This window comes from Lissotriton vulgaris, chromosome 11, assembly GCF_964263255.1.
Source record: "Lissotriton vulgaris chromosome 11, aLisVul1.2, whole genome shotgun sequence".
NCBI classification, from domain to species: domain Eukaryota; kingdom Metazoa; phylum Chordata; class Amphibia; order Caudata; family Salamandridae; genus Lissotriton; species Lissotriton vulgaris.
In genome coordinates this window covers 733,235,586-733,263,398 of record NC_141699.1, presented here as the reverse complement: position 1 = coordinate 733,263,398, position 27,813 = coordinate 733,235,586, and the positions used below count along the sequence as shown (strand labels likewise).

The following is a 27,813-nucleotide window of genomic DNA, read 5'->3' as shown; positions in this document are numbered from 1 at the left end:
TGGCTAAGAAGGAACCCCCTGTTGGGCTGAGGGCTCATTCCACTCGAGCCACGGCCACTACAACTGCCTTGGGCCGAGGTGTGCCCTTGCAGGACATTTGCCAGGCAGCTACGTGGGCCTCGCTGCACACGTTTGCAAGACACTATTGCCTGGACAGTCAAGTCCGGAGTGACGGCTACTTTGGCCGTTCCGTCCTCCAGGACTTTCTGGTGTGATTATTGGTTCGCAGACCCACCACCACGGGAATGGTATTGCTGGGGTATCTATTCTAAGGTAAGGAATCTATCACTAACGTGTCTCTTTCAGATGCACAAGTTACTACTTGTGTAACGATATATCTGTAAGAGACATTAGTTAGTGATAGATTCCTTACCGACCCACCCATCCTCCCCGTTCTGCGAACTGATATCTAGGGTTAAGGTCATCCACTATCAGGGCCCTAGTTTCTTGGCACCAGTGTTGGTTTTTGTCATGGCTCTGCGCTTCTGGCGCGGAAAAGCTGTGGCTAAGAACTGACGTCAGCATGCGGAGGCGGCGTCTAAGTACTCCGACGACGTCATCACGGCGCCGACGACAGACGCGGAGCCGCAGACGACGCCAACCGACGCGCAAGGGTACTGCTACGCAAAAGTTTCCAGATCCAGTCTGATGCCTGGGGATATTCTAAGGTAAGGAATCTATCACTAACTAATGTCTCTTACAGATATATTGTTACACATGTAGTAACTTGAGCTTCAGTCTCATCTCACAGGCAATATTGTCCTAGTCCGCACAGACATTGTAACAGCAATGTACTATGTACAAAAACAATGGTGACACACACTCTCTCCAACTGTCACGCCTGTCTCAGACAATTTGGAAATGGGCAATCCATCACAAGATTAACCTTCTAGCAGAACACCTCCCGGGAGTGAACAATCAAATTGCCGACCTCAGCAGAAGGAGAAAGCAAATACACAAGTGGGAACTTCATCCCCAAGTTTGTCCATATTTTCAATAATGGGGTGTCACCGACCCCAAGTATTACGGATGACTAGTGTGTTCATAATAAGGTTTTATTGCAACAACTTAGGGTGGGAAACGTAACCCCGGGTGAGGATAAGCTTCAATCCATGTCCCTCCTCGTCTGTCGCTTTCGTGGGTTAAGGTCCTCTCTTTCCTATTGTTGGCGTCTCCCTTGGCACCCTTTTTCCGGCACTCTTACCCTCTGGAACAGAGAAGGAGAGGCTGTCAGTGTTAAGTGCTCTGCCTTCACTTACTTCAGACTAAGCCCTCCCTTTAGTTCCTATGGTCAGTTCCCTAGCCGAGAGAGGGGTTCAGGTGTTGCCTCACACCGCCAGTGTTCAATCAAAAGGGGATCTTCGCCTCAGGTGACCCCCCCCTTTCTTTATCCTTTCTCTCTTGTTGCGACATTTGAGCAGGTGTCGCGCCTTCAGCCCGCTCCGAAATCCTTGTGCCCCAATGCTAGTACAACCACCAAAGATGAACAGATGTGACACCTAGAAGTGACAAAAGAATTGCCGCTTCCCTCCCCTAGTGCTCCCCAATCCCTCCTTATATTCCAGTGAACGCCATCTGAGTCCACAGCCACCCTCCCAACATCCGCCCTGTACCTTGCAGCACTTGCCTGCAGCCGTGACCCCTTAGCAGGAGTTGTTTTATGGTTTCAGGGGGTTTTCTTACCCTCCTAAACAATAAACCCTTCGATATCTGAAAACCAGGGCCTACCTGATCGTCTTCCTCAGTCACCGTGTGGGCCCAGGCGTTCCTCCAAGGTGGGATCCTCCTCCTGGGCCTTGGGACCCTCATGGGTTAGTAGCGCGCTCTGTAAACACCTGATTGATCGATTGGGCGGGCCTGAAACAACGTGGCATTCCCTGCTCTCCAGCTGCAACTGTGGAGGTATAATGGGTGTTAGTCAGCCCATTCAGCACCATAATTTTGTTCTGTTCTCTTTTTTTTCTTTGCGGGTCTTTTTGGACTTATACCTACCCCCTTCCATGGACCATCGAATCTCCCTCAGCCAGGTCCGCCTCTCCTTCTCCTCGACAGCCCTTGAGAGGAGGATGGGGAATTAAACAAAGTCAGTACCGATGATCATATCCTCCACTGGATGGGGAATGCCACCCACCCTGATAGGCCTCTCATTATTTTTCTCTCCCAGGTATACTATGGCCACGGGGTAGGTTTTTTGGTCCCCATGCACACAAGTGATGGCCACCCTCTACCCTGCCTGCCATTGGTGAGCAAAAAAACGGTTTTGGGTGAGGATGGAATGGCGACAACCAGAGTCAATGAGAACCTTGGTTTCTGTACCGTTTACAGGAAGATATAGGTGGTACCCTTTTTCCCCCTCTCCTCCCCAGAGAACCTTACCCCTGGTATACCCCACCTCTATTGGTTCAGAAGTGTTTGACATCTGAGGACAGTTGCGCGCAGTGTGGCCCCACTGCGCGCCATGATAGCATTGAGGCCCTTATCCGCTCTCCCTGACCACCGGGTGGGTAATGAATCGGTGGTCGAGAGTGGTTGGTGGGGTGGATTAGTTACCCGGCACCAAAAACTTCCACCTCTGGACTAGCGAGGTTGGTATCCGCGGTGTGATAGACCTTAGCTTTGGCACCCTCTGGTGGGCACAGGTCTGTTCAATGGCGCTGGTGACCGTGATGTTTGGGTGCTGTTTGACCCAGGCTGGGGTGGCGTTCAGGAGTCCTTCCAAAAATTGTTCCAGCAGTATCCGTTCCATTACTTCCTCCATAGTGTAGGTATGTGGTTGGAGCCAGCGGTTTCCCAGATCCTGGATTCAATAGAAAAAGGCCTGGGGATTGTCCTGGGGTAGCCACTTCTCCTTTCGGAATTACGGCGATAGTGTTCCTGGTCGTATCCCAGCAGTTCTAGTATTGTCTTCTTAATGGCCCCATAGGGTGTAGTGCCTGCCGTATTGGACGCCTGATAGGCGGTCTGGAGCTCCCCTGATAACAGAGGCGCAATGTACTGTCCCTATCGCTCCATCAGCCATTGGGCAGGGTGGCCACCCTTTCAAAGTTTGTAAAGAAAAAGTCTGTTTTTTCCCCTGTCTGATACTTTTGCAATACCGAGCTCGGTACGTTGGGAAGCACCTTGCTACTTGCTATGGTGTCGGTCAGGCACTGGATTACAGTCTTGTACCACCTGATTCTGGGCTACAAGGCCTGCCTGGGCCTGTAAGGCCTCCTATAGGTGTTCTCTGTCTTTCTGGGCCTCTGTGGACTGTCCCTCCACCACCAACTGGAGGTGTCATTGGCCCTCAACCAACTACTTCAACATGCCGTCCAGGCTGATGGACTGTGTCATGCTTGTTCCGGCTTGGGTTGTGGAGGAGATCCCACTTCTGACACCACTTGTCACCGACCCAAAGTATTACGCACGACTGGTATGTTGTTTATAGTAATATTTTATTGCAACAACTTGGGGTGAGAAACGTAACCCCGGTTGAGGGATGAGCTTTAATCCGTTTCTCTCCTCGTCCATCGCCGACGTGGCTTAAGTTCCTCTCTTGCCTGTTGTTGGCATCCCCTCTTGCCGCCCTTTTTCCATCACTTTTTCCATCACTAATCCCCTCAGGAAAAGAGTAAGGAGAGGCTGTCAGTCTTAAGTGCTCTGCCTTTGCTTACTGTAGACTAAGCCCTCCCTTTGGTTCCCTTGGGCTGTTCCATAGCACAGAGAGTGGTTCCAGTGTTGCCTCACACAGTCAGTGTGTGCAATCAAAAGGGGGACCTTAGCCTCAGGTGACCCCCCTCCTCCCTTCTTTATCCTTTATCTCGTTTGCGACCTGTGAGCAGGTGTCGAGCCTTCAGCCCACACTGAAATCCTTTTGCCCCAATGCTAGGTCAACCACCAAAGAAGAACATGTGACCCCAGAAGTGACAAAAGAATAGCTGCTTCCCTTCCCTAGTGCCCCCCAATCCCTTCTTTATCCCCGTGAACCCCACAGGAGTCCACAGCCACCCTCCCAACATCCGTCCTGTCCTTCGCAGCACTTGCCTGTAGTCACGGCCGCCTCGCCCTTGGAGCCTTCCTCCAGGGATGCCACCACCCGTTGTTGGTTGTAGGCACCGTCTTCCTCTGGGCCTCCGTATTCTCCGTCTCGTCCTTCTTCACGCCTGTCATGTCACTGCCCTCCATCTCCGCTTCCTCTGTCTCCCACACTCCTCTGCTTCTTTCTTTGTTCCCGCTATCTCCGCCTTCCTCTCTCTCGTCTGCCCTCGTCCTGCCTGTCTTTTCTTCCGGGGTTATGGCAGCGTCAGGGCTCCGCCCCCTCGACATCAGTGGAGGTGGCTGCAGAAGGGTCTCAACGGTGCCTCCCGGGGGATAGAGGATCGTCCTCCGAGGAGACCCCGTCACATGGGGATACCCGCAAATAGATCTGTTTGCCACAGTAGACAACGCACAATGCCCAAACTTCGCCTCCAGTTCCCACACCCTCTCTCCTAATGCAATGCCCTATGGATCAATTGGTCAGGAATATTGACGTCAGTTTTTCTTTTTTCCGCGCCTGCAAGCGCAGATCTGAAAAAAGCAGTACTTCTTAGTCACTTTTTGACTAACTTTTTCGATCCTTTTTGGGTCCTTTTTCGAGTCAGTAGACTCTCGGTGCCGGTAGGGATGCCCGGGTTCAAGCCCTGTGCTGACTGTAACAGCCTGATGTCGGTTACCGACCCCCACCGTCTGTGCCTGCGTTGCCTTGGGGCCGACCACGACGACAAGTAGTGCCCCGACTGCCGGGCCTTGACATCGAAGGCTAGGCGGGAGCGGTCCCGTAAGCGCCCCGAGCTCCGGCAGTCGGCCCTGCGCCGTTCACGGTCCAGGTCGAAGGAACTGTCGCGGGCCACAGTCAACACCATTCGTCGGGCTCCAAGTCCTCCAGTAAGAGGCACAAGAAGTCAAAGAGACGACATCGCTCTTCCGACTCCCACCGACGCTCGCACGATGCGGGTGGGGCTTTGGGCGACACTGCACACGCAGCTCCGCCGGAGCCACCAGCGCCGCTGCCAGCTCCATACCGCCGGTCCCTGGGCTGAATGCGACGCCGGAGGAGATCGATGCCTTCCTCATGGCCATGAGGTTGCTCTCTCCTCCGTCAGGTCCTGCTGTGGTGCCTTCGGGCCACGCTGCCCCGACTGGGAGCCCAAGCGGGCCGGGTGCTTCGGCCCCGGTGCTGTCGACGACTTCGGTCCCGACACCGCAGGGCCCCACCGGATCCAAGTCGCTGCTGGTCGACCTTACGACCACTCCGCCGGCGTCGACCCCCAGGGTGTCACCCCGGACGACGACGTCCCCGGTCCCTCCCTCGGTCCGAATCCGGCGTCGCTCGATGGCGCATTCGACACCGCCGAGAGAAGAGCAATTCTTCTATGATTCGGCTCCATCCTTTGCACCGGACTATCAGGAGATGGGAGACTAGGAGGATTGGGAGGGGTCTGAGGGACCCTCTGGCACGAGAATGCCAGTCGTATCAGGACTGGGCAGTGGATCTCGGGGAGGCCAGTGGTTTGGACACTTCGCCCGACATTGGCTTTGTCTCCCCTCCTACCGTGGCTACGGCGGAGGGGGCTGCTTAAGGCGTGGTGCTGACGAGGGCGGCCAAAGCCTTGGCTCTTAAGCTCCCCGTCGCGACCGTGAGAACTAACCTCCTCACCGAAGTTCTTAAACCTCAGACAAGCTCTTCGGAGCCTCTACTGCCGTTTAATGAGGCCCTTACTGACGTTCTGTTGGGCACTTGGTCCAGGCCCGCTACAGGTCCCCCTGTAGATCGGAACGTGGCCAGGCACCACCGCCCAGCCCGGGCGACCCTAGCTTCCTGTCCACCCACCCCACCCCGAGAGCCTGGTTATCCAGGCCTCTAACTTCCAGACCGCATTCCCGACTGCTCCACCTGATCGAGAATCCAAAAGGTTCTCCTCACTTAGTTTGCCTTTTGGACCGTTATACCCACTCTCTGTGGGACACGGTCTCGGACGTGCTGCCAGATTGCCCGGAGGAGGCCTAGTCAAACTCGCTCAAGCTCTTGCGGAAGGGTGGAATGCAGCACAGTACTCTATCCGATGTGGGCTGGCTACCACGGACTCGCTGGGCAGGGCGATTTCCACACCTTGCTGAGGTCTGCCAACTTTTCGGCTGATGTCCAGAATTCCCTCATGGACATGCCGTTTAATGGCCGTCGCCTCTTTGGCGACAAGGCAGACAGTGTGCTTGAGCATTTCAAGGACTCCAGGGCTACGGCCAAGTCCTTGGGCCTGTCGGGCCAGCGCCAGCGCCAGCAAAACTGCTGCCTTTTGTGGCCAAGGAAGGGGCGCCCCCTCACGTCCTGCCAGCCACGGGCCTCAGACTAAAATCCAGCGCGTCCTATCTTGGACCTACGGAACGTCAACGGCTTCCTTCAGAAGGGGAAGTTCAAGATGCTGACTTTGGCTCAGGTCTTAGCTGCCCTAGACCCAGAAGACTGGATGGTAGTGTTGGACTTGCAGGACGCATATTTTCACATCCCCGTACTGCCGGCCCACCGGCGTTATCTGCGGTTCAGTTTACCGTGCTCCCCTTCGGCCTAACCAGCTCCCCTCGGGTGTTCACGAAAGTGATGGCGGTGGTCGCAGCTCATCTGCGCAGATTAGGGGTGTCAGTCTTCCCCTATCTCGACTGGTTGATGAAGGCGGGCTCGCCCCAGACAGTCGCTAGCCACCTCCAGACTACGGCCGACCACCTGCACCTGCCGGGGTTCTCATCAATGTGCCTAAGTCACACCTGTGTCCCTCTCAGGAGCTCCTCTTCATCGGAGCGGTTCTGGATTCTGCGCAGTTTTGGGTCCATCCTCCCGAACAGCGGGTTGGGATATTCAGGCTCGTTTCCGATCTTTCAGCCTTTATCCCGAGTCTTGGTCAGGTTGACGCTGCGGCTTCTGCGGCTGATGGCCTCCTGCATCCTTCTGGTGCATCACGCCAGATGGCGGATACGGGCTCTGCAGTGGGACCTGAAGTTTCAGTGGGCCCAGCATCAGGGCAACATGTCCGACCACGTCCTGATCTCGGAGGGCACTGCGAGACAGTTGCAGTGGTAGCTCACGGAGAGCGATTGGGTCAGCGGAAGATCCCTCTCCCTACCCCAACCGGAGCACTTAGTAGTGACAAATGCGTCCCTCCTGGGCTGGGGGGGGCCACATGAGAGGTGGAGATCAGAGGCCTCTGGTCTCCGGTGGAGTCCTGGCTCCATATCAACCTTCTGGAGCTGTGGGCGATCCGACTTGCACTGAAGGCATTCCTTCCCTCTGTCCGGGGAAGTGTAGTGCAGGTGTTCACAGACAACACCACCGCCATGTGGTACTGCATTAAACAGGGCGGGGTGGGGTCGTGGACCCTTTGCCAGGAGGCTCTGCGCCTCTGGCAGTGGCTGGAACACTAGGGCGTCACTCTGGTGGTTCAACACCTGGCAGGTTCCCTGAATGCCAGGGCGGACGAACTCAGCCGCGGTGCATGATGGATGACGATTGGCGTCTGAACTCTGACGTGGCGCAAGGTCTCTTTCAGCAGTGGGGAGAGCCTTGGTTAGATCTATTCACCACTGAAGAGAACGCACAATGTCATCAGTTCTGCTTGTTGGAATTTCCAACGCGGCACTCGCTCGGAGACTCTTTTCGTCGCAAGTGGAGCTGCGGTCTGTTGTACGCCTTTCCACCTATACCACTTCTGCCCAGAGTGCTGAAGAAGATCAGGCGCGACCGGGTCCAAGTCATCCTTGTGGCTCCAGACTGGGAACGAAGATACTGGTATCCCGAGCTACTCGGCATGTCAGTAGATCCCCCGATTTGTCTGCCTCTTCAGGAGGACCTTCTGTCGCAGCAGCAGGGGACGGTCCTCCACCCGAACCTTTCCAGTCTCCACCTACATGCGTGGAGATTGAGCGGCGACAGGTGAGGCCATTTGACTTGCCTCCTGCAGTCTGTGATGTGATTCTGGCAGCCAGGCATCCCTCCACAAAATCGGTATACGCCTGCAGGTGGAACAAATTTGTGGCATGGTGCACAGCAAAGACTGTCGTTCCTCTTTCTACCCCCCTTTCAGAGGTTCTCCCCTTTCTTCTTTCCCTTGCCGAGCAGGGCTCTGCTCTGGGCACTATCAAAGGCTACCTCTCTGCCATCTCAGCCTTCTTAAGGCTTCCTGATCAGCCTTCTCTTTTCAAGTGCCATGTTGTAAATAGATTCTTGAAGGGCATTACTCACATGTTTCCTCCTGTTCCTTTCGTGATGCCTCAGTGGGACTTGAACCTGGTTCTTACTTATCTGATGTGCGCTCCTTTCGAGCCACTTCACAATTGCTCTCTTCGTCTTCTAACTCTTAAGGCTGCATTCCTGGTTGCCATCACCTCTGCCAGGAGAGTGAGTGAGCTCCAGGCTTTATCTTCTCAACCTCCTTTCCTCTCTGTCCGTCCGGACAAAGTTGTCTTGAGAACGCTTCCCTCTTTCCTGCCCAAAGTAGTCACAGCCTTCCACATCTGGCAGTCCATCACCTTGCCCACCTTCTTTCCGCCTCCGCATCCCTCAAAAGAGGAAGAGAGGCTCCACCGTCTGGACCCAGAACGTGCGCTCTCATTCTACCTGGACCGCACACGCCATTTACGGGTGGATGACCAGCTCTTTGTTGGTTACGTGGGCGCCAAGAAGGGACCGGCGGTGCACAAACGGACCATTTCTCGATGGGTCGTTTTGTGCATCAAGGCTTGTTAATCACTGGCTAAAAAGGAGCCTCCTGTGGGGCTGCGTACCCATTCCACTCGGGCCACAGCGGCTACTACTGCCCTGGGTCGGGGAGTCCCCTTGCAGGACATCTGTCAGGCAGCCACGTGGGCCTCGCTGTACACGTTTATTAGGCACTACTGCCTGGACAGCCAAGTCCGGAGAGATGGCTTTTTCAGCCGTTCTGTCCTCCAGGACTTTCTGGTGTGATCATTGGTTCGCAGACCCACCACCGGGGTTAGTATTGCTGGGGTATCTATTCTAAGGTGAGGAATCTAACACTAACCTGTTTCTTTCAGATGCACAAGTTACTTACATTCGGTAACGATATATCTGTAAGAAACAGTAGTTAGTGTTAGATTCCTTACCGCCCCACCCATCCTCCCCGTTCTGCGAACCGATATCTAGGGTTAAGGTACATCCCTTTAAGGGCCCTAGTTTTATGGCACCAGTGTCGGTTATTATCATGGCTCTGCGTTCCTTGCGCGGAAAAGCTGTGTATAAGAACTGACGTCGGCTCGCGAAGGCGGCGTCTAAGTACTCCAGCGACGTCATCCCGGCGCCAAGGACGACAAGCGCGGAGCCGCAGACGACACCTACGGACGCGCAGGGGTATTGCTACGCAAAACTTTCTTGATCCAGTCTGATGCCTGGAGATATTCTAAGGTAAGGAATCTAACACGAACTACTGTTTCTTACAGATATATCGTTACCGAAGGTAAGTAACTTGTGCTTTACCACCAGACTGTATGACTATTCTCAAAGAAGCAAGAAAACCTACTACCAGAGCTTGCTATGCAGCAAAATGAAAACAATTTGTTGTTTACTGCAATAACAACAAAATTATACCACTAGATGCTCTGTTCAGAAAATTATCTGTTACCTTTTACACCTACAGCAATGTGCATTAGCCTACACATCTATTAGCTTGCACCTTGCAGCAGTAACTGTGTATTTGCAAAACAGACATTTGTCTATTTTCAAAGTTCCTGTCATCAAAGCATTTATGGAGGGCTTAAAAAGGGTTATACCACCAAGATCTCCATTGTTACCTGTGTGGAATCTTAATATTGTACTTACAATACTTATGGGTCAACCCTTTCAACCACTACACAAGTGTCCTTTACAGTCTCTGGGAAGGTTGCATTCCACATTGAAATAACTTCATTAAGGAGAGTTGGTGAGCTACAGGCATTAACTTAAGAAGAACCCTTCTTTCAGCACCATAAAGATAGGTTAGGTATTCGTACCAATCCCAAATTCCTTCCCAAAGTGGTTTCTGCTTTCCATATTAATCAATCAGTTGAGTTTACCTGTGTTCTTTCCTCAACCTGATTCAATATCAGAACCAGCTCTTCACACATTTGACGTCAAAAGAGCTTTATTGTATTCTATCGAAATAACAAAAGATTTTCGTAATACAAAACAACTGTTTTTCATTTACACCACCTCACAAAGGCAATCCAATTTCTAAATCTACCATTTCAAGATGGATTGTTAAGTGCATTGAAACGTGCAAGATAAGGGCATCAATGGCTTTTTTAGGTAACATTACTATAGCTTACATTTGGAAAGCAGCAACATGGTCTACACTACTCACATTTGCCAAACACTATTGTGTGGATGTACTAGCAGGCCAATAAGCCTATGTAGGGCAGGCAGTGCAAAAAATACTTTTCAAGACAACTGCAACATCTAATGATTAGCTACCGCTTTGGGAGAATACTGCTATATAGTCTATGTAAAGCATGCGGAGCTACAGCACTCATGCCTCGAACAGATTGTTACTTACCCAGTAAGCATCTGTTCCTGGCATGTAGAGCTGTAGGTTCACATGCACCCTCCCACCTCCCTGGGTAGCTTGTAGTTGTTGCATTTCTCATTATTTACACTATCTAGGTGGACATCTCTTTACTATACTCATTTACTCCATTCTCACCCTCTTCCGGGAAAATAATCTAACAATGGAGTCGATGCCCATGCCTACTATCACCGAAAGGAGGAGTCACATTACCTTGTGACTGGAAGACTTCTAAAAAAAAATCAACTTGCAAACATCCGGACCCAACACTAGATGACAGGAGTATGCAAAGCATGTGAATCTACAGCTCTACATGCCAAGAACAGATGCTTACTGGGTAAATAGCATAATCTTTTCTTTACACACTGGAAAACATTTTTTAATAAGTTTGTCAACTCACATGAATAAAAAGAAGCTTGCTCCAGGATCCACGTACGAAGGTGTGGCAAGAAAATAACTGATATTAGCATGCATGGGTCCGCTCCTATGTATGGCTCCAGTTGCCACTGCCAGGGTGGAATGTATAGGACATAAAGCCACACAACCGCCTATTAATACACTGGGGCTGTACTGAAAAATCTTCCACTATAGTCTGGCGATATTCACAAAGGGAGTGATCTACAGTTAGAAGTATCCATCAGAAAAAATATCTAGTAAGAGTCTTTACCTTGGACAACAGTCCATCCCTGTTAATTAATTGGCTGATCAATCAGACTTGTTTGTAATGCCTGTCTACCATAAACCAGGTCATTAACCTGTAGTAAGAACTGGGGTTCCTAGTCAACATGAAAGTCATCTCTAGTCTCATTGGAGCAAAATGTGTACTTAAGGACAAATATAAATCCCATTGCAGCCTTAACCACCTCAAAGGCAATGAAAGAACTGATTTGCATTTACCAGAGGTGTCAAGTCTCCAACACCAAGAACAGTTGTGCCTTCATATATTCCACTCAACCTTGTATGAGAGCAGTGCACAAGTGGCTCTCAAATGATTGGTCCCAATCAATGGGAGAGTGGAAGGGATCTTGTATCGTACGCTCATTGGAGGAAGGCTTAAGACAGGTAAATATAGTGGAATTCAAGACTGTATTTATTTTGCCAAAAGTCTTCCGAGGTGATGTTGCAGGCAAGGTAGTGGAAATCTAAACCAACAACAATTCTGCCACGTTCCATATAAATATGGAAAAATACAAAAAGTTCTGCATATTGTCCAGGTTAGTTCAAGATCTGTGGGCTGTGGATGTGGGCCTTTCTAATATGGATCTCAGTGGTGTCAATGCACTAGCAGAATAACAAAACGCAGAATCATACATTTAGGCATATATCTACAAATGGGAACTCGGTTTGAAGGACGTAGAGCACATTATCAAAATTTGGGGAACATCTGCATAGATCTTTTGTCACCAAATAAAATTCTAAATGACAGAAGTTTGCATCTAGGTTTCCTTACCTGCTTCTCCTGTGACTACACTGTCAAAGAGCTGGCACTGAATATTTGCTTTTTTTGTTCCCCAGTATCACTCATACCATTGGAATCGCAGAGGTTCTACAAGACAAATGAGGCACGGGGAAATATTGTGCAGTATTTTATGCATTTGTTGGAATGTAATTTATACTATGTGCCATTAAGGGTTCACCTATCCACTGTAATGAGCCACAGAAGGGTTGAGATAGTGGAGGGGAGTTTGAGAGTAGATGTTTCTCCATTTTTTTTTATGATGAGATTTTTAATGATTGTAGAACAGATGTATCTTCTGCGTTGAGTTCCAGCACCAACTTGGAAATTAAATATAATGTTGTCAAATTGTAATTAAAGCTCCATTTAAACTAAGGCACAAGACAGGTCCAAAACAAATACTTTAAAAACTGCATTTTTAATCGTAATTTCATCACTACATAGTTAGCGCGCCAACTGTATAAGAACCACACTTCTAATATTCACATGTTAATGTGACATGAACACAAACTAAATGTATTACAAAGGAGGTTTCAAACTTCCATTTGATCTAGTCTATCATTTGCCTTCTTTCTTTCAACAGCCCAATGTGCCAGCAGGAATGTTTGCTTTCTTTAGGTGTTAGTATTAAAGTCATGAATTACCTCCTAGGTACAAAGGTGGCCAGGACAACTGAAAGTCTTTGTCGCACACAAGTTATTGGAATGCCTTTTACCAAGGGAACTATACCAATGTGTTTTTTTTTTATGCAATTCAAATGTGTTAATGTCATGGTAGACAAAACACTATTGGTTAAACCAAGAGCACATGCAACAAGAAAAACGAAAGAGCTGCATTAGTCAACATGAGGCATTGTAATCACAGTCACTAATACTTGCACTACTGTGTGAAGTACATCAAGACGAGAAGCTCAAGTGGGGAAAGCTATCTTGGGGAATTTATTTGGAACTACTTGCACATTATTGCTCCTCCACTTATACTGCTATAATCAATGTACAGCATGAGGAGAGAGTCATCTTGTAAAATAAACTAGTTACTAACCTCTTAGAGTAGATTTCATGTTTGAAACTCTTCTAGATGTACATGCATACACAAAATAACTAAAGAGGTTTCGGGCTAAAGCATTGCATTCAAAGTGGCCCATATTGATCCATCTAGGTTTTTACCCCTAAAGCGAGATTTACTACAATAAAATGTTGGACCCAATGGTGGCATACTAATGCAGAATAAGTGACTGTAGAAGAGTTTAAAGCTGCACATTCGACTGTTATAGGTCAGTAACTAGTTTAATTTTCATGTATTTCCTTTCAGGGATTATACATACTTTGACTTGATTGGTTAGCAATGTGCCAGAACTTTAGCCTCAGCAAGAGCACCCACCGTTCTCCTTTTGCCCGATGTCAAACTAATACAGATCCTTGCTAATACTTCTTTTATTAATGTACTGAGTAAATCCCTCTTTTTTTGTAGCATGGGAAGGCAACAGTGTTTGGGATCTCCCTGCAGATGCTATGCCTCCAGAGCCGTCTCCTGAACAGCTTCAACTTGAAAAGGCCAAGGCGGCAAAGGTCAGCATCAGCAAATAATGATTTCCTGCACTACTCATTCAAAACATTCACTATGTTTATTTCCCACTTTTGTCCCTTCCTATTTCTAATGTACTATACGCAAGTATTGTACACTTTACGATACAGCTGAGGTGTGAATTATTGGTGTTTCTGAATCTTTTTATAAGCATGGCGTCTTTGTACTGGTTGTAGAGGATCAGTTGGTTGTTAATGTAGATGTGTAATATTGTGGTCTTCTGCAAAGAAGGGTTTACTTGTATGACTCATCCAGAGCTGTGGCAGACTCTTACAATTTATGGTTGCAGCTTGAGCAGGAGAGGAGAGATGAGGAATTGAGAGCCAAGCAGCAACAGGAGGAGGAGGAGGAGCAGAAACGTCAAGAGGAGCTGCGCAGACAGCAAGATGAATTGCGCCAGCAGCAAGAGGAGCTGCGCCGTCAACAGGAGGAACTCCTTAAGCGTCAGCAGGAAGAGGAAGAAAGGAAATGCAGAGAGGAAAAGGAGTTAGCGAGAAGGAAACAGGTCAGAAATATGCAAAACATATTTGGGGGAGAGGGGGGGTCATTTTTCATGCTAACAGGTGAGAAACTTGAGCCATAGAGGACAAATTATTCAAGATTTAAACACTATGGTTTGTTTTTTACGAAACACCAGAATGAAAAGCACTGAACAAAATCCACTAAATGATAGGACTTTGGCTTGAGTTTTGCTGATTAAGTCTGAACAATGCTTTCTTTTGTGGAATCGGAAGAGTGTAAGGCAGAAATTGGTGGTCATACCTGTGCCACACTACAACACTCAAAATATAAAGGCAGCTCAGCCTCTTATTAAAGTTTAAAACTTCGTTTTATCTCTAGTAGTTGCTTAATCTTGAAAGAAGAATGAAACTAGTCAACGGATAGAAAACAAAAAAGTTCAGCTTCATAAAGTGGATCACGTTCGCTTATCTTCCACTTTGAAAAGTGCTGCCAAATCAGCTTCAACTGGCAAAGCAGCCTTTTCTAAATCCTCTTCGAAGCGTTTGCTTAGAACTGCCATTAGAAAAAGGAACATTGCTTTGAACCCATTACAAGACCCTATTGTGTCTCAGTCTCTAGATCTTGACATAGATCCTGTTTAATGAAGATTTCAGGCAGTCTATCACAGAAAAGTAGAAATTAACTTCATTTCATGAGTTGAAAACATTTCAAATTTCTATCCCCCTGTAGGAAGTGGTCTCTGTATATACTATATCAAAGTAAGGTATAGTGTGCATAGAGTCCAGGGGTTCCCTTGAGGTCTAGCAGAGGATAAGTTAGATAATCACCAACAACTCTCTTTGTGATAGTGTGGTTGAGCAGTTAGGCTTATCAAGAGTGTGTATTAAGCATTTGTAATCTGCAATTGCCGTTGAATTAACTTTGTCCGAAACCGGAATGATTGCACCCAGGAGAAGTGAAATGGTGAAATATTGGTTTACATGTTGGAACATTAATATGAACACATTGTTCAAGATATTGCAGACGCAGGAGTGATGTTGCTTTGTCATGAAAGACTTTGAAAAACATTTCTTTTGATCATGTAACAGAATTAATTCAGCAACAGACTTTTTTTAATGCTCATTGGTAATCATCATGCCCTCGTGAAATGTTATATGCACAGCACTAACTTTGTCAGTTCAAGTGGTGATTTATGCTTGAATACTGCTTTGTATAGAATATTAGCATTTCAGTCCACCAGGACGGGGAACATTAGTTCGAGTGTAACTTTATCTTTTGTTTGGGGCATTCTGGGTAATGGAGTTTGGTGAATTAACTGCATTGGAAAAGCCAACGAGCAATCTTAGAAATCCGGTGCTGAGTTTAGTGTGTACTGGTTGGCACGTGACAATTCACCTGGGACAAGTTGGTGGAATAAAGGAAAGGTGACGTTTGATGTAGTTAAGCTGTTTCTATGCACAAGAGGAGCGGGAGTATTTCGCGGGTCTTCATTATAAAATGGACGGCAATAGAGTGAAACGCGAGAAGATACATTTTCTTTTAAATATGGTCTCGCTTAGAGATCAGCATGTTACGGTAAGCAGGCTTGCAGTTGAAATGAATATTGTAAATCAATGCCAGATTAGAGGGGTCACAAACTTGTCAGTAAGAAAGCTTCAATTCTAGTAAAGCGAGGTGGTTGGACAGCAAGAGAACTGAAATACAGGCTCATGTTTAAAGTGCTGTCAGCATAATTGGTGACGTAGTAGGAACTGTGAATAGTAGCGCTTTTTGGGTTAAATAGCGCTATAGAATACAAGTGTACTTAGTACGGTTTTTGTAATATGTAGAACACAAATGAATTAATGAAGGTGAATCTTTTTGTATTCTAGATACCCCCTGAAGGTTTTTTACCGAAATGCATTGGGTGACTTTTTAATAAAGCGTGACATATAGAAACATCGTCAAAGCTACATCCGCCTTGGAGTCGGGTCTTTTCACAATACACATATAACCCCCCTTAATCTGCAATTGCCATTCAGTTACCTCTTTCTTAATATGTATCCCAGATTCAGGATGCCTTGTGTTTGGAGACCCTGTGAGTAAACCGAGTTATGCTGATAACCATTTCCCATTTTCCACGCTCGTCTCTGACAAAATTAGGTTAGACTTGTTGACAGAGAAAAAAAAAGGTGGAATTTCTGCCTGTAAATGAGACAGGTGATCTATGTGACCGTGTAGTACAGTGCACAAATAATCAATATGATTTGCATTCTCCAAAATGGTTTTGGCATCTTAAAAGGGAATGCTCATGATTTTGAGAGCTTTGGGGACCCCGATCTGTTCATTGTTCTAAAATCGCACACACAAATGTTTCCACATTAGCATTGCTAATTAAGGCCACCAGTATTCCCCTGCGCGTCACCTGGAAGGAAGGAAGGTACCCTTGGGAAAAGCCAACTTGTGTTTTGGCTGTGCCCACAGCAGTCTTTGAGAGGATGCGGCAGTCGGTGATGGAGGGGCTTAGACTTTGCGAGTTAGTTTCATGTGCTATGTGATCACTGTTGGCCTGGGAGAGCTGCCTCGCCCCGAACAGGTTGGGCTCCAGCTGCAGATCTGAAGCAGCGTCCCGACTTGCCCAGTGCATGCAACTAGAGTACACCCAAGAGCATGAATGTTGTATTTAGCGCGCATAAGAAATGCTATCTTCCTTCCGTACATGACGACTTCCCATTCTATGATGGTGTTGTATGCATTGCAATGTACTTTATAAGAACTTTGTGATTGCAAATAAAGTTTTAAAGGGTGATGGCTACTCTGAATCCTTCATCACGTCTAGGCTTGATTCTTCATGTAGACCAGTGGTTCCCAAAGTGTGCGCAGCGGTGCGCCCGTAAAAAAAATGGTGGGGAGCCACGGCCAACTGCCAATTAGGTCAAGGGAGCCACGGGTCAAAAAAGTTTGGGAACCACTGGGTTAGTGGTATAGGATAGTTATGTACTGTTTTTAGGTGATGGTGGATATGTGTGGTATTTGGGATAGTAGGGTGTGTAGATGTGGTTTGGTTGGGTTTGTAGTGTAGGCTGGTACATTAATCTGTGCATAGTGTTGTGTGTGGTGTACATTTGGTGTGAGTGTGTTGCTCTGTTTGTGGATGTGGCTGGTGTGGGCTGGGTATTGCTAAATGAGGAAAAGGGCAGCATTTCTGGCCCTAGTCCCGACCAGTCTCGAACAGGCTCAAACAGGCAACTGCCCTTGTCCTCTCTGCCCTTAACAGGCTCAAACAGGCAACTGCCCTTGTCCTCTCTGCCCTTAACAGGCTCAAACAGGCAACTGCCCTTGTCCTCTCTGCCCTTTGCCGGGACGCCCGGGCTGAGACGCCCTAAGCCTGGCCTTTTTTATAGCCCTAGTAATCAGGTGACTCCTTCAGCCAATGGGAACCCTAGCCCTAGCACTATCCAATCACAACACTAACCCTAAAATCTAGGAACCAATAGGAGACCAGGACCTTACAGCCAATCTTAGCCCTAGTCCAAGCACCCAATCTGTTCAAAAACCCTGATCTCTACTTCCAATAAAGGCCCTAGCCCTACCAGTAATCCCAAAACAAGTCCATGCAACCAATGGCACAGGTAACCCTAGTCCCTACTTCCAATAGAAAGCCTAACCCTACTCTAAGTCCCACACCTAGTCCAGCAACCAATCCCACCAGAAGCCCTAATCGTTACTTCCAATTAAAGGTCTACCCCTAGCCCTAGTCCCACCTTACTCCCAACAACCAATAACACAGGAAGCCCTAGTCCCTACTTCAAATAGAAATCCTAACCCTAGCCCCAACCCTACAATGATTGTATCACAGACCCAGAAACCAATCAGAACCGTCAAATACCCAACCAATGAGGACATTAACCCTAATCTAATAGAAACACCAGATACAACCACCAATCGGTGTAGACATGTACCAACCACTAGCAGACCATATAAGGTCCCAGCGACCTCAGACAAGGTTTTCTGGCAAGAGACTTGGAAGCTGCTTTTCCTGTTCAGAATCTCCTAGGAGACAGACAGGCTCAATCCACACTTTGGACTTCAGCAGGTAAAGGGCCTCACTAACTTGAAATCTAACAATACTGTTTGAATAAAACTTTACTCCCCCTGCTGGCCAAAAAACGAAGTGCACATGCCCTACAGTTTAAACAGCTCACAGAAGCACCCTCTGATGTAGGAAAATCCCTTGGGAGGGGGGGTGGCTGGTTTCACTGGCTTGTGAACACAAAATGGTGGCCGGGAGTGCACTGTTTTAACATACAGATCTTAGCACAGAGCAGAGGAGAAATCTGGAGGGAAACAGAATTGTCACCAAGGAATGAGAGGGACAAACTACAGAGGTTGGACTACAAATCCCACAATTCAACACACTAAATGAAGGCAATCATGGGCAGGGAAAACCACAAATTTAAAACACAACACAGGTGATAAAATATGCAATTACAGGCAGGCTAAAACTACAATTTTGAACCGTAACAACCACAGGCATAAACTGTAAACACAGAAAGTGAAAATCATTTTTTAAACAACTTTTTGTCTTGGGTAGAGACAGCACTAGTCTGTCTCCTTACCACTTCCTGGACTCTGCTCATTGCAATCTGGGGCGCAGGTAAGCTGCAACTCACAAGATGGAAGAGAATGATTTGGGGGGCATCCAGCAAGGCCTTAAGGGGCTGGGCAGGTGTGAGAGGAAGGCACAGACTTGTCTGGTAGCTGAACAGCCAATGGTCTGCTGGCCTGGGGTGGGAGCTGGGCAGCTGCTTCTCCTGTTCAGAATCTCCTATGAGACAGACCAGCTCAATCCACACTTTGGACTTCAGCAGGTAAAGGGCCTCACTAACTTGAAATCTAACAATACTGTTTGAATAAAACCTTACTCCCCCTGCTGGCCAAAAAACGAGGTGCACAGGCCCTAGTAAAACACAGCTTAAACAGCTCACAGAAGCCCCCTCTGATGTAGAAAAATCCCTGTTGCTGGGGGGAGGCAGGAGGACTGGTTTCATTGGCTTGTGAACACAAAATGGTGCCTGGGAGTGCACTGTTTTAACATACAGGTCTTAGCACAGAGCAAAGGAGAAATTTGTAGGGAAAACAGAATTGTCATAAAGGAATGAGAGGGACAAACTACAGAGGTTGGACTGCAAATCCCACAATTCAACACACTAAATGGAGGCAATCATGGGCAGGGAAAACCACAAATTTAAAACACAACACAGGTGATAAAATATGCAATTACAAGCAGGATAAAACTGAAATTTTTAACTATAACAACCACAGGCATAGTCAGTAAACACAAAGTGAAAATCGTATTTTAAACAACTTTTTGTCCTGGGAAGAGACTGTCGTATCGGGTTCCCAAGGCCTACATGTTCCGAAGATAACCCACATACATTGGAAGAACTGTTGGCACGGAAACTGTAAAAGTCAAAGAACAAGTTTATTAAGACCCCATGGGGTGGTGGTACACTCATACAGCACCCTTCGGTAATGCGAGGTATCACACCGAACATCGGTGTGACCCCTTCTTTTATACAATTCTACAGGTAATAAACGAACACGCGGCACAAAGTTACAGAACATTGTGTACATATAAGGGCATATTTTGGAATACTGCCAGCTCATTGGAGGGTTTCAAACCCACTGGTCAGTTTGCGGCACATTCCCAAGGAGTGACTGGTCAGTGTGAACTGCGCATGTGTGAGCTTGACCAATACTAAAAATAGCCTGTTGCTGGGCAGACTCGAGTGGTCAGTGGAACGGACAAAGGACTAAAGGGCACGCTGGCCACGAGGCCGCTCATGATCTAAGATGGCCGCCACCACATACAAAATGGCGTTTCTACGTATAGCTAATTTAAGCGGGAAACGTGTAGCAAAGCTAAGCGCTAACCCAGCCATCGTCAAAATACGACAGACGACCCTTTTAGCGTTTAGCTGAAGCTACCTCATAGTGGACATAATCGGGGTGTTCATCTTCTATATCAATTAGCATTATTTGTGTTACTTCTTTATGAAGCATCATTTTGACATGAGCAAGAGCTCGTCTCGATGGTACACAAACTGACAAGCACATAGAACAAAAAACTGGGCCACATTGGATACATAAGCAAATGAAAAACAGAATTCCCACAATGATACATAGAATTGTTAACAGTTTCCATCCCCAGGTGGTGAGTATTGACCAGAACCATCCTGACAGAGTCCAAGTACCATTATCTGGATGTATTTCAGCCGCTATCTTATGTAGTTTAGTGATAGCATCATATACAGACGGTGAATTGTCAGGTATGTAGACGCAACCGCTACTTCCGATGATTCTACATGCCCCCCCACGGTCAGCAAACACTACATCCAGAACCATCCGGTTCTGAAGCGCAACAATTCTAGAAATCTGTACTTCTTCAGTGATATTTCCAAGTGCTATTGCAGTATCATTAGCCACAGCCTCAACAACACGAGTTAGTCGTCGGATCTTTCGACTGTTTAAAGCTGCCCCAACAAAGGAAAACAGACCCAAATTAAAGTCCACATACTGCTGCAAAGTAGTGTCCGTTTGATCTATATCGTCCAGAACAACAGAGCGTTTATCACGGTTTAAAACAAAGTCATGATATAGGATGTAATTGTTGTGATACATTGGTGGGGCAATGAATACAGGCGGTAATACAAAAGACACGTAGCAAGTGCCTGACCATCCCAAAGGAAGCTGGTGATAACCCTTCGTTCCACAGATGAAGTAAGTATTTTGGGATGTCACAAACGATATACCAGTAGGACTGTCAAACGTGAGTGTGGTGTTACATTCACTTTTCCCAACAGAAATTACCCCTTTATTACGTATACATAGGTCTGCTTTAGTAGCAATAACATTAATAACATGTGCATTCGATACATTGACATTTCGCTGGTTGCTATAAATTCGTGAAGCAGACACATTATCAGGGCGGTATTCCTCATATTCAAATCGAGTACCCTCAGCTTGTGGATACCCATCCCGGTCATGATGACACAATTTATTCAAACGAAAAAGCACTCCCCCTTTTGTGGGCCATCTCAAAGTAAAGAGGAGAGTATAAAATGCATTGCAGGATCCATTATGCGAAAACGGGAGAGGAATGAGTGGAGTACCCCCTTTTTTCTGATGCCCAGGCAACATCCCACACACCCAGCAATTTGAAGTATTTGTCATATTGTGTGTATGATGTAGGATCTGAATAAAGCTATAGTTCAGATAAGTCTGTCTGTGCCGTTCTTCGTGATAAGGCAGGGTGAAATGAAAATGTTCAGATGGAGCCGGGGTAGTCGGCAGCAAATGTTCGCGTGCAGGCACCACAAGTTCAACTACCCAGGCTATTACAGCAATCACCACAATAGTCAGGACAAAGAGAATGGCACCCAAGAGTCTCTTATCTCGTGATGCTGATGATGCCATAGTTCTGAAAAGTCTTTTTGCAGAGTCTCAAATAGTTCGAATTGGTCACAAAGTTTCACATACACATGCGTGTATACCTAAAAAAGAAAAATATGGTGCTGAACTCCGAGGTAGCCGTTGTTTTCTTCTCCGGGCCAAGACGGGTGTCGCTACACTGGCAGAACTGATCCCCCCCCCCACTGGAATTCCCGGTTTCCGTTTCACAAACCTGGAGCGGTAACCAACCAGTCATTAAAAAAAACAATAAGAGAACTCTTCTTATCGTGGCCGTAGATTATAACGCTCTCGTCCAGAAGCAGTGTGGTCCGGGAAGGCTCCCTCAACCTCGGCCGACGTCACAGCTGGGCTCTTTTCCTTTTCCAAAATCTCTTTATAATCGGTCAACACAACAGGATTTGCCAAATCAGGAGAAACACGACGGCAGTGGGTTGAATGTATCCACCGCTTCCTGTTGGTCACTCGTACAGCTGTCCGAGTGGCGAGAAGGACTTGCTCAGGGCCACGCCACCTTGGTTCCAAGCTATTCGTCCTCTCGAACGACCGAATCATCACGAAATCCCCAGGACGAAGATCATGGCCCTCTCCAGTAGAGTTGTCAGGGAGCGCTTCTCGAACCTGTTGATGAATAGAAAGCAAATCATTTGTTAATCGTGCCAAATAGTCGTTCATCATTACACAAGGCACATCATGTATCAATCGCGGTTTAGGCACCCCCCAGATATTCATCGGCCTTCCGAACACCACTTCATATGGTGTGAGGCCCGTTCGAGAATGGGGTATTGATCTGAGGGAGAGTAATGCTAGCGGTAAGGCATCCGGCCATTTTAATGACGTGGACGCCACGATCTTAGCCAGTTTTAATTTCAACGTGGCATTGTACCGCTCAACCAGACCTGCCGACTGAGGGTGGAACACAGCATGGAACTTCTGCTGAATCCCTAACCCCTTCAACACATATTCCACAATTTTCCCGACAAAATGAGGCCCATTGTCGCTCCACAGATATTTGCAAATTCCAAATCGAGGGAAGTACTCCTTGAGCAAAACCTTAGCTGTTGTCAAAGCAGTATTGTCTTTCGTGGGGAAAGCCTCAACCCATTTGCTAAAAGCACATACCACCACTAAAACATACTTCAGGTTATTACAGCGCTCAAGCTGGATATAATCCATTTGGAGTACCTCGAATGGTGCAGAAGGTGGAACGAACCCTCCTTTCGGAGTATGGGTCCCCTTTCCAGGGTTGTGCTGCAAGCATATCAGACAGGTCTGCACTACTCTCTTAGCAGTATTGGCAATCTCGGGATGCTCCCAAACTCGTGTCAACAGTCGAGTGATTGCAAGAGCCCCCACGTGTGCCAACCCATGTGCCATTTGGACCATCACCTGCAAGTAAGCTGCAGGCAATTTCCATTTCTCCATATCTTTGCTTCTCCAACACCCTTCATCATCTAGCACCCCATCTACTGCCCATGCCGCAAGTTCAGCTTCAGTAGCTGACTTTTGAATATCTAATATCTCAGCTCTAGCATCATTCCATCGTTCAGCTTGAGACTTTGTCACGTACATGGGGGAGTCAGTTCGAAACATAGCCGTTTGTCTCGCTATGTTATCCGCAAAGGCATTTCCCTGACCCACTTTATCAGTGATCTTCTTATGGGCACTACATTTTACGATCGTTACCTTCTTCGGGCAAAGCAACGCATTTAGGAGATCACGCACCAGTTCTCCGTGCATAATGTGTTCTCCATGAGAGGTCAGAAACCCACGTTCCCTCCAGAGTAGCCCAAAATCATGCGCTACTCCGAAGGCATACCGGCTGTCTGTGTATATGTTCACACATAAACCAGCACTCAATTCGCAGGCTCTTGTTAAGGCTATCAGCTCTGCTGCCTGAGCCGATTTCTGTAGTATTCTAGCTGTTTCCACCACTGTCTTAAGTGTCGTGATCGCATAAGCTGCGGAAGTCGTGCCATCTGGCAGCCTCAAACACGATCCATCAACCCACAGTTCCCCATCCACATCTGGAAGTGGCATATCCTGTAAGTCGATACGACCCTTTGTCTGTTCCTCGGTCAGGAAAACACAGTTGTGATGTTTTTCTTCCTGACCCTCCTCGACCGGATAGGGCAATAAAGTGGCAGGGTTCAAAGTAGCACATCTTTTCAGTGTAATATGTGGCGCCAACAGTGTAAGCTCATATCCTGTTAACCGCGCACTCGTGAGATATTGGGTTTTCGTTTGGTTTAACAGGGCATCTACTGCGTGAGGAACTAACACCAACAGTTTATGTGATAACACTATTCCCTCACTCTGCCGTATGGCTACTGCTGTGGCTGCTACCGCTCGGAAACACCCAGGCAACCCTCGTGCTACAGGATCAAGAATGGCAGAGAAATACGCACATGGTCTCTGCTTATCCCCGTGTAATTGCACTAACACTGACAACGCGCACACATCATTCTCATGCACGTACAATGTAAAAAGTTTCGTGTAGTCTGGTGTGCATAACACAGGTGCAGAACAAAGGGCCTGTCTCAACTGTTCAAAAGCATTCTGACATTCATCTGTCCATTCAAGGGGCATTGGTGTAGTTTTGGACAGTAACGCTAGCAAGGGCTTTATAATGTGAGAAAACCCCATGATCCATTGTCTACAAAAGGACGTCAACCCTATGAAGGCACGTACATCTCTCTGTGTGCGGGGGACTGGTGTGTCTAAAATTGCTTGGATTCGATCTGATGTCAATGCACGCCCCTCCTTAGACAAAAGATGACCGAGGTAGGTCACCTTGGGTCTACAATATTGAAGCTTTTTCTTGGAAACCTTATGATTGTTCTGTGCCAGAAAAGAAAGCAGCGCAATCGTACTTTCTTCACATTGTGCATAAGAGTCAGCGGCAAGCAGGAGGTCATCCACATATTGGATAAGGACAACCCCCGACTGCAACACAAAAGAATCAAGCTGTCTTTTCAAAGCCTGGCTGTAGATACTCGGGCTCTCAGTGTACCCTTGAGGAACACGACAAAATCTATACGATTTATCATTTAACGTAAAGCCAAATAAGTATCTACTATCGGGATGGACAGGAATAGAAAAGAAGGCGTTCTTCAAATCAATTACGCTAAAGGTCGTAGCCGTTGGTGGTACCATCGTAAGCAACGTTGTAATATCAGACACCACCGGGTATTGGGGACCGACAATTTTGTTGATCTCTCTCAAGTCAATAATAAACCGATAAATTTTGTCATCAGTATCTCTTTTCAGAATCGGCAGAATAGGACTATTACAAACATTGTAAGAAACCTCTTCTACCACCCTAGCCGCAATCAGATCTTGGACAATGTGTGTCAGGGCAATTTCTCCTTCCTTCGAAATCTTGTACTGTGGCCCACGTGGCAGAGAAGCCCCTTCCTTAACAGTAATGTGAATAGGTGGAATACGCATCTCTCCCACATCCGTGTCTGAGGTCGCCCATAACGTGTGCGGGAGAGAGGCCAAAGCTGAAATATCTTGTATAGTATAGAACCTATTTGGGTCAGGATAGTTGTCATTGAGAATGACACGCACTCCCTCCGGAGCGCACCGTATCGTTGCTCGAAAATATTTAAGCAAATCAATGCCCAGGATATTATCTGGGGTGTAGGGTGATAACAAAAATTGGCCAAAACTAAAAAATTTGTCGAGACAAAGCGCTAAGGGTTTTGACAATGGGCTAGGGGAGGGTGTGCCATCAAACCCTACACATGTAATCATTTCGCCAGACAGGGGAGCCCTCGGAACCAACCTTTTAGACAAAGCGCTACGGGTAGCTCCGGTGTCAACTAGGAATTGATCAGTAGAACCCAAAATACCCGCTGTTACATATGGACCCTCCTGATCTACAGGCACTTCAATTGGTTCCGCACCCCATCCTACGCAGTCCTATGCATGTACATAATCCTGGTGTTCCACATTCTCGCTTTCCGATATCTGATATTGGTTTCGTCTATCGAAAGTATTTCGTTCGTCCTGGCCACGGCCCCTGCCCTCAACCCTTCCACGATCACTTCCGCCACCTCTTGCTCCCGTATAACCTCCTCTCGACCTACCACTTCCTCGACCACGCTGCTCACGAAGTACCGGACAATCATCAGCCCAATGCCCAAACTCCTTACAGTAGGCACACTGATCCTCCGCTATATCCGTACGACCATACGACGTAGTACCTCCACCTCGTCTTCCTCTATCACTCCCTCTATACTGAGTCCCACGGACCTGTGCCAACATCACCTTCGTCTTCAATTCCTTCGCTTTCTTATCAACACTGTCTTTAGCCTCTATCTCCTGCCGCTCATAATACTGAGCCATCGTTAACAAAGACGCAGGGGTTGCCGTGGCCCAGGAACTTTCACTCGTTTTCAATCGTTTTGCAATCTCCGGTAGGAGATTAGTTACATACTTATCTACAAACAAATGCCGACCTGTATCGTCTGTTAATGATTGACCACTATAATCATGGAATGCCTCCTCGAAGCGTGTAAAGAAATCTGAAACCGTTTCATCAGGCTTTTGTTTGCACGAAGCTAACATAGTCCAATCGATCTTTTTAGAAGGAACGAGCGTTTTTAATTTAGTCAAAATAGCCGCCGGAAGGTCTAAAATCAACGGACAAGGTTTGCATGCTGGTTTCCTTTCTAAATCAGCTTCATTAATCTCTTTCCATGTACCCCCTAGCACTGTCTCATCATTATTCTTACGAATTTGTCTCCACATATCAGGCGGAAGTATTAACCCGAAAAACAAATCAATATCAACCAGAGTCATCACACAAGATGAAATAGCCCCTTCCACCCCCTCGTAAAATGCTGCCGGATTCTTACGAAGATCAGGCAAAGAATTTTTCAATGCCATAACATCCGCTCTATTCCAAGGCGTATACACCCAATTATATACAAAATACCCCTTCGCATCTTTCGATCTTCTATCATCATCTGTACCTTCCCCTTTCGGTGGAACATACAGAGGCGCAGCTTCACGCATAGGCATAACATGGATTGCAGAATTCTTATCTGAACCCCGGAGAGAACACTCCTTAATCTGCTCGCTATTCTTCGACTCGGACTCCTTTTGCCTCCTTTTTCGCTCCTCCCGCAATCTGGTTGTTTCATCCCGCAGCTGGATCAGTTGCTTGAAAAGGTCGTCGACATCTGAAAGAGCAAATAAACCTTTATCCAAATTCTCACGATGTACTGACACAGCTTTAGGTTCTAACGTGTCTGAAAGGTCACGATACGCGGCAACAACTTCATCCGCCAAAGTAGACAAGAAATACATTAACTCAAGATCCGACCATTTACTCCTCTCCGCAATCACCTCATCCTGAGAAACACATTTCTTATTCACTTTACGAGCCCAACTACGTAAATGTGCGGACCTCTCCGTAGAAAACCTGAGAGCAGATACACCCTTCTTTTCCGACTTATCCTGCCCCTCATCACCCGAATCTTCAGCTGGAGCCGTCGGTGAAACATACGGAGGCGGTGACCGATCTAGCAATGAAAAATCATCAATTTCATTATTAAGGACAGGATAAAGCGGTCGACGAATAGGGAATTGACCCGTCGTTTGCAATTTACGTTCCCGTTCCTCCCTCTCTCTTTTCTCCTGAGCCTCTTTTTCCTCAAGCTGTAAAGCCTTATCCCGAGCAGCCTTGCGCTGCTCTTTGTCCGCCAAGGCAACTTCACGTTTCATTCGCTCACGCACCGCTTTCTCCCACATTCGCACACAATCAAACATGTTTTGTCTTGACCTACGTTGAAACAGACATTGCTCCACAAACTGTACTTTTTGCAAATCGAACGACCCATGTAGTGGCCATTGCAATTCAGGATCCGACTTGGTGTACTTGTGCCAGAGTTTACTGTACATTATAGGGGGAAGGCCATGTTTAATATACATTTCGCGATTTGGTGTTCCCTCTGGGGGAGCCGGCTGTGATTCCGCTAACCTAATTGTGGTACCATTTCCAAGACAGCACATCCCTCGAAGCGTGCTAAAAACAGGCATGTTCAAAGAGTATCACGAAAGCGTGACACCGTATAAAAGGCACTTACAGTACTTCACACAAATGTGCCGCTCAGAGGAAAAAAAAACAAAGTTAGAGAAACATCTCTACATGCCTGCCTATGTGAAGTGCACTACACATATAGATTCAAAGTTCACAAATTCACAAATGTTAGCTAACTCAAATCAAAGTCATAGATCACAAAATTTCGGCAAGCGTCCGAGGACTACCTCACCGATCACAAA

General features: G+C 47.3%; 1 protein-coding gene across 1 annotated transcript in view; it reads left to right on the top strand.

Moving 5' to 3' along the window:
• The window catches only part of GIGYF2 (GRB10 interacting GYF protein 2), a 1,722,773-nt gene that overhangs the window by 1,456,487 nt on the left and 238,473 nt on the right, over positions 1-27,813 (top strand). Inside the window, exons 19-20 of the mRNA XM_086942529.1 lie at positions 13,492-13,589; positions 13,895-14,110. Of these exons, the coding sequence (XP_086798655.1) occupies positions 13,492-13,589; positions 13,895-14,110 (314 nt within the window). The remainder of the gene's footprint in view (positions 1-13,491; positions 13,590-13,894; positions 14,111-27,813) is intronic.